The sequence below is a fragment of the Prenolepis imparis genome, unplaced genomic scaffold (genome assembly GCF_030444845.1).
Source record: "Prenolepis imparis isolate NDT839.2.m4 unplaced genomic scaffold, iyPreImpa1.0 SCAF_10, whole genome shotgun sequence".
Taxonomy (NCBI): domain Eukaryota; kingdom Metazoa; phylum Arthropoda; class Insecta; order Hymenoptera; family Formicidae; genus Prenolepis; species Prenolepis imparis.
In genome coordinates, this window is record NW_028141168.1 from 13,154,737 (window position 1) to 13,162,239 (window position 7,503).

General features: G+C 32.9%; 3 protein-coding genes across 3 annotated transcripts; 1 reads left to right on the top strand and 2 right to left on the bottom strand.

The window, feature by feature from the left end:
- Positions 1-764: 764 nt before the first annotated feature.
- Positions 765-2,708, bottom strand: LOC145941702 (lipid droplet-regulating VLDL assembly factor AUP1-like). Its single transcript, XM_083047961.1, has 3 exons — positions 2,420-2,708; positions 1,234-2,144; positions 765-1,116 (listed from the first exon to the last, which is right to left on the bottom strand). The coding sequence occupies exons 1-3, from the start codon at positions 2,458-2,460 to the stop codon at positions 887-889; spliced, it is 1,182 nt and encodes a 393-aa protein (XP_082904087.1). The 5' UTR covers positions 2,461-2,708; the 3' UTR covers positions 765-886.
- Positions 2,709-3,864: 1,156 nt separating this feature from the next.
- On the bottom strand, positions 3,865-5,582 carry LOC145941715 (type 1 phosphatidylinositol 4,5-bisphosphate 4-phosphatase). The gene is made up of 6 exons (XM_083047981.1): positions 5,219-5,582; positions 4,937-5,112; positions 4,644-4,853; positions 4,409-4,549; positions 4,269-4,323; positions 3,865-4,195 (listed from the first exon to the last, which is right to left on the bottom strand). Exons 1-6 carry the CDS (start codon positions 5,301-5,303, stop codon positions 4,110-4,112), a joined length of 753 nt encoding a protein of 250 aa, XP_082904107.1. The 5' UTR covers positions 5,304-5,582; the 3' UTR covers positions 3,865-4,109.
- A 146-nt stretch (positions 5,583-5,728) lies between these two features.
- Positions 5,729-7,468, top strand: LOC145941714 (uncharacterized). Its single transcript, XM_083047980.1, has 2 exons — positions 5,729-6,053; positions 6,361-7,468. Exons 1-2 carry the CDS (start codon positions 5,926-5,928, stop codon positions 6,995-6,997), a joined length of 765 nt encoding a protein of 254 aa, XP_082904106.1. The 5' UTR covers positions 5,729-5,925; the 3' UTR covers positions 6,998-7,468.
- Positions 7,469-7,503: the final 35 nt, after the last annotated feature.

Here is a 7,503-nt window from a genome sequence, read left to right on the forward strand (position 1 = left end):
TGTACTGTTATAAATTTTATATTTTCTATATCATCTATTTATAGTACAAAACAAGTCTTCCAAATTTTGTAAATGGAGTACAATATATATATAAGAAATATCTAAGACACATTTTTCTGCATATACATATTTTTCCTACAATGAAAGTTATATAATATGTTTCAATCATGTTATTAAATAGATGAGAAATTCTATAAGAGTTTAAAGTTAAAATATATAAAAGCAATAACATGGAAGATTGAGAGAAAATATTATACTAAAATAAGTGTATATAGTTTGTTACACACGTCTCATTTTCTTTGACTACATTTCTTTTTTGAAATATTTTTCAATTGCCATATTTTTTCAGTTTAATTATCGACATCTATAATCAAGTTTTAAAAATTGAAACTTATTTAAAGCTTTATAAAAAAAAAAGAATATATATCTACACTGTTTAATTTATCAGAATTATTTAATTTTCATTCAATCAACTTAAAGATATAGGTTTAATGTTTCTATTATAATAATATACAAATATAAAATATATCTTATTTTAACCTGTAACATACAAAAAAATGTGCCTATAATATCTTGTATTTATTTATCTATTATAAATTGATAATTGATATATAAATCTCAATCTTCCTTGTGCATGTGCATATTCCATTATTTTATGATTATGTGATAATAATTATATATACTAATAATTATATATAGGAACGACAAATTTTTTGCCTCTTATAATTGTAATGGATAGGTATTTGTATAATTACATAATCATATTTTAGAAATAAAGATATATTCACATGATGTAATAGTAAATATAATACATATATAATAAAACAAGTTACATACATGTTGTCGATGACAATGTTATAACCATAATAAAACAATAATAAGAATGTCAGCAATTTGTCAATCCGTGTTTTTTAATATACCTTTCTCTGGCTTCCTGTATCATTTTAGCTTTCTTTTCTTGGAAGGAAGAAGTACCGAATATCTTATCCTTTACAGAACTTGAAGATCCACTAGACGATGTTACAGAGGATGGAGTTTGTGGATTTGGCTCTGGAGTATAAGTAACTATGCCATCAAGAATATTGGCAATTGTAATATCAACATTCCGAGTTTTCACTGTAATACAAAATAGCAGATTTAATTCAATAATTTTTCTATCATCAAAAACTGTATTATATAATTGTATAAAATTAATACAACTAAACTGAGACAAATGTTTCATATAATACGTACAAAGATCTCGGAGAATCACATTGTGTGGTACCAATGGAAGTACTTCGCTGACTTGACGAACCATCCTTTGTATTTCTATGCTATGTATAACTTGTGAATTTGATGTACTTCTGTTAGAACGGGTGTTACTAAGTATTATTTCCATACGGTAACGCTTTTCATACTCTGTTTTATCCGATACAGTATGGGAACTTGTTTTAAGTCCCAAAGCATCTGCGATATCATTTTCTACCTCTCGCACAAGAGTCTCATGATCAGGGTTTCGTCTAATTTTCAGGTACTTGAGTGTGAAAACTGTATAAGGGACGAACATAAACCAAAATACTTCCGTCCACCATGTTGAAGCCAATGAGGTAATGTGCACAGGCACGAATTGTGGTCTTGACGCTTTGATGGCGACTGGTTGAACAGACGTTTCTATGCTAAACGGCCAAGAATTAAATTTCAATAGAGCAAGTTTGCTACTAGTTGTGGCAAATTCAGGTTGTATTGCGACGCTATATGTAGAGGTGGAAAGAAATTGCTTAATGTTGGCAATTAGTATTTCTTTGCTGCTCATATCCATTTTCTGTAATCCCAGCGCATTACTCAGAGCAATGGGCAATTCCCAAACGCTGGGAATTAACGTCTCCGTTCTTCGACGTATAGCAAAGTGATCCAGAACGGACACATTGTTAGCGATTATTATTCTTGACTGCTTGTCTCTGAGCTCACTTTCCGTATCGAATTTAACTATGATTCCAAAAGCAAAACTAATACCATAACTTAAGAACGTTTGAAGTGGATTACAATCTGGTAATAGTGATGCGAAAAGCCAAAGTTGTAATGTTATGAATAATCGCAGCAACACAAGTAGAACACCCACTGGTGAATACAATATTACAAGTAGAAGACGCCAACCACTAGGAAACCTAAATTCGTAATAACACAATTGATTATATTTTAATGCAGCGTATGAAACACTTTGATGACAATTGTGTAATGAGGAGTAGATCTAGTTTCTACTTTTTTTTTTCTCTAAACTTGCTTTCCAATGACTTCGCATATGTGCGAAAAAGAATATTTTTTCACGTATAAAAACACTTTTGACGCTCTTCGATTAACATTTACGACGACATTTCGCAATTGAATAATAATGATTATGACTCTGTGCTTTGATATTTATAGTATTTACAGATCGTCTTACCTGCTTTTGTTAAATAAACTCTGGATATCAATTTGTGACATCTCTCACAACAAACATCTGTTACATTTGAAAGTGCAGTTTCCGTTCGGTATTTCCTTGCGGTATTTAAATCGTCACGTTAAGTGCCGTGTTGAGAAACACAATGACGCGATTTTTATTTGATCCTTTTTTTACATGCTTCTCAGCAGTAACCTTCTAATTGATGCGAATTTTCCTTTTCGCAACTTTCTACAATCAGCTGTTCCATGTGTCACGACCACGACGTTAGGGATTTTGTTTTTCAGGATGTCTCCGGCGGGAATTTCAAACGCCATGCTGTTGTGATCGTTCAAGGGATCACTTTATTTATGGAATCCTGTAATTTGATGTAATTTATAATAAGTTAAAAAATATAAGTTATAATTTGCGTAATTTAATAATTTAATTGATAAATGATATATTGGACATTAATAAAAAATAGCATACATAATATAACACACTTCTTACTCTATTTTTGTTAATATTTTTAATAATTATTAGTTGCTTTTTATACGATTGATACGTTTTATTTATCATCAAAAATTTATTTATACCTTATATAAAATACACATTTAATTTTTTACCAAAAAACGGAATTTATTTTTTCAACAAGTATAACACATTTTCCATTGTAAGAGAATTTATATAGGGAAGAGACGCGTTTATAGAAGGAAGAGATTATATTTGAAAGAGTAATGTGTAAATTATATAAGATGTTTATGATAAAAAGCGATTAATTAGCACTACAAGAAATATATTTTTATTTGCACAACTGACCAAGTCACGTTCGCATATATGTACCTTCGGTGACAGCTAAATATTTCGTGATGTATTCTTTGTGTAATAATCGTATTTGAGTTTATATTAACTAATCGCATTATATCTATAATATATTGGTATAACTAATATATACACGCATACACTTGTATCTCACACAATTTCTCATACACGTGTCAAGATATCTCTATAAATTTATTTGAAATACGATTTTTTTTTAATTTTCGACACAGATATACTCGTGTATAGAACAATATAAGAACAAAATTTAAAAACATAATCTGCATAGACTTATTTGTATGGATTTTAAAATTTTTACTATATGTATGTTTGGAATAATTATGAGCACATTTGCACTTTGATTTTATTTATGTGCACTCGATACGCGACGTATTGTAGAAAGCTTGTATATATACTTATGTATAGAGCGTATTCTAGTCAGTAGATTGAAATTAAAAATCGGAACCCATGGTTAATTGATCCTATGCTTGCGTATATAAAAGTGCAGAGAATCAATTCTTCATAAAATAAGACTTCCGAGAGAAATTTTCTACAATCGTTATCTTACCTGAAGAAAGCGTCGCAAATGTCCGCCTTCTTTCTGATCACGGAACACGTTCATATGTGTATGCATATTATATAAGAGAATGTATGTATACATGCATTATTATTATAAACAATACAGGTCTGCATACGCACATATGGCCATGTATGTGTACATATATGTATATATATACACATATATATGTTTATATACACACACATATGTATATACATATATTGTTTTTGCCTTAAAACGAACTTGAGATGTCACATTACTATAAACATTTGATCTAAACAGAGTATATGACATACGTCTCTTCAGGGATTGTTCACTCATTGTCGTTTTTTAAGACTACATAGGACCTTCTATTAAACTGATCTTCATTGTACAATAATAAATGCTGCGTCCCAAGCACAAAAGTGCTAATAAAAATGCACCTAAAAACATATATCCCAAATTAGATGGATTAGATTTTTAAACAACGACAGAGCTAAGAAACTATCAACCTACCGACATAAGCAACATAAATTCCACCACTAGTCCTTACGTATTTGTAGGTCCCAACCTGTAATTATGTATAGCGACAAAATTAATATTTGTAAAGATACAAACACTTGATACACAACGAAGAATTCGAGTTAAATACTTGCCGTTACAGATATAGCAATTACTAAGGCTATAATCCCAACAATAATGAATATAATCCCTCGTCCTCTAGCAAAATCTGGACCAACTGAAGATATCTTACGACAATGTGGACATCGTGCCAAAGCATTATTTAATGTGTTAAACTGAAAGACAAAATATCACCCGATAGAAAGATAAAAATTGAAAGGAAAAAAATACTTCATCTATAAACACTGCGATGCATATTTTTATGCTTACCAAGAATGTATCATGGCAATGGGCGCAGCCTACCCTGCACATGCCTGGCATGGACAAAACTGGTGGTGTAATAGGACTCGGAGCCAGATTGATAATACGTTTACAGTTTGGCCTTGGACAGGCAATACGTTGCGAAGAACTCTTGCATATTAGCAAACAATTACACGGACATCGTACGTATTTCTTTCCAGGTGGAGCGTTCCGTATAGGCTGCGTGAAGAGGAGAAACACATCGTCATTCACTTACATGCAGCGAAACAAACGTAGAGGACAAAATGATTTTTGACACGTACCGTAGCCTCGTTGCACTGACAACACTTGACGACGTGCTGATCCCTCTTGCCGGAAATATCTATCATCGCCTGACAAACTCTGCAGGTGACCATCGGCATGCCGCCCTGGGTCGCGGACTGATACGGCGGGGGTAATTCATCCGGGCCGATCGGTGAAACGGTGGACTGTGACTCATCTGGAACGCGAAGACACCGTCAAGCAAGAGGTCTACGTGGACAATAAAGTAGGCACGCCTTCGGGAGAAGTGTCGGTCATGGTATAACACGTATTTAACTACGTACCGATCGCATCGTTGCCGTGCGAGCTGTACGTGACGTTCTCGTTCTTCAGCAGCGGCTGCCGCTCGCCCTCCTTGCCGTCTCCCATGTCGAACGACGACGCGGTGGGATCGATTCGCTGCCGCGAAACTTCGACAACAATTCCGCACTTATTGTTTGACAGAACTGCTCCCGGCGCATCGATAACAAGGATGACAAAATACGAAACTCTTCTCGCATCATCCGCGGTGTCGCGCGAACCTAGAGGGGAAACCTCGCCTCACTTGACATTAGACCGCTGTTGATCTGTCATTCTCGCTCTCTCGAGCCTCGCACGTCCGCCACGTCCGTAAAGTGAGATAGACGTATAAGGGAGAGCTGAGAGGGAAGAGAGAACGAATAGAAATTGAAACGAATCGGATTAGACGGAAGACGCCATGATATTACGAAACCGGATGGGTAGATGGGGTTCGGAACGTTTCCGCTTTTCCTCACGTTGGCTGCCCTGCGGACGAGATTCATGCTTCTTCATGCTTCTTCGTGCTTCTTCGTGCTTCTTCATGCTTGTGATGATAAAGCACGCGCGTCCAGATTGGTTATGACGATGTTGATCTCGTGTGATTTTTTTTTATAAACAGTACAAAGAGCAGATTGTATCAGGCTTTTAACCCAATTATAAGAGTCAAATCTGCAAGGAAAGGAATTTTAATCGTACTCCAATAATAATCATCATGGAAACTGTTAAACATTTGGGGAACATTAATCAATTTATGGAAACTGTTAAACATTTATGGAACGTTAATCAATTTATGACAAAGCTCAAGGATCCATTAACTACGGAGTTGCAAACATTTTACATGTAATTTATTGCATACTTTATATTGATATTATGTAATTTATGATGGTTTATGAAAAGTTACCGAATTGCTTATATTGTACATCTTAATATTTATTAAAATTTTAGAATCATTTTAATAAGTTCAATAATAGCTTTAATAATCTAATACAATAATAATTTCTTTACATAATTAGGAATTGTATTACAAAAAAATAATAGATTTAGATATTCCACATATATAAATTAGTGATATTTATATATACTAATGTAGTAGTGTATATATTAGAATATACAGAATAAATATCTTATTTTTTGTGTGTATTTTCAGGCAAAAATGTAAAAATCTCAGCAATATAGTGGAATTACCACAGCAGAACTTTGGGCCATCAGTAATGTGTTCGCATTGCGGATCCCTCTGGAGCACTGTGGATCATCAAGTTCGGTTAGTAAGTGGTAAAAAAATGTCTAAATCAATGAAAAAGATTGTAGAACATATGAAAGAAAATCCAACTGAGAAGGTTCCAAAAGTTTGTGCTGCTTTGGCAAAGAAATCTATAAATAATGAGATGAACAAATTGGTTATTAAGTGTTCCGTCTGTTCTAAAAATACCTTGTTGCCATTTAAAAAGAAAAACCGGTTAAAGCCAGTCGAAGTAAACAGTTGTCTGATAGAGATACCGCAAAGCAACCGTAAAAAGAAAAAGAAGAAATCTAAGGACAAGACAGCTGGTTTGAATATTTTAGCTTGTACGCCTGTATCACAATTTAAGAAAGATAGCAGTAAGACAAAATCGTCTTTAACTACACCTAAAATAATATCAAGTAATAGTAACAAAAGGTTACCCACTTCCACTAAAAAATCAAAAAAACTGAATGTAGAACGATTAAAAAATATCATGGATAAGAGTACAGCAACGTCTACAAAAACAAAAAGCTTACACCATTTTTTGGCGGAACTATATTGAAAATTTATAGATAATATAGTATACTTCACTTTGTAAATAGATTTATAAAATTGTATAAATACATGTAGGTATTATATTACACTCTATTTAACTGGTAATTCATTTGCTTTTAAAACCTGACATTGTAAATTTTTATTTGGAATTTAAAGATATAGAAAGGAGGGATTCGCACGAAAAAATCTTACAGTTCTTTAATTAAACTGTCTATTTCTTGAAAAACAGTTATATAAAGACAAGAAATAAATACATATTTTCAAACACTATAATTATAAATCTCATCGAGATAAATATTTTTTTCATCATTGAAGAAACATTCGATTATTGCAAATCTGTAGTTGTTAATAAGTAGAGCATCTAGAGATATGTGAACACACTATTTCTTCTCGCGATATTTCTATCGCGAATAAATTAACGCTAGGCGAATCAATGTGCGAATCGCGTATTATCGTCATGTAAAAAAAAAAAATTAAATTTTTGCGACGAAGTTATGTTCACATGCTGCACGT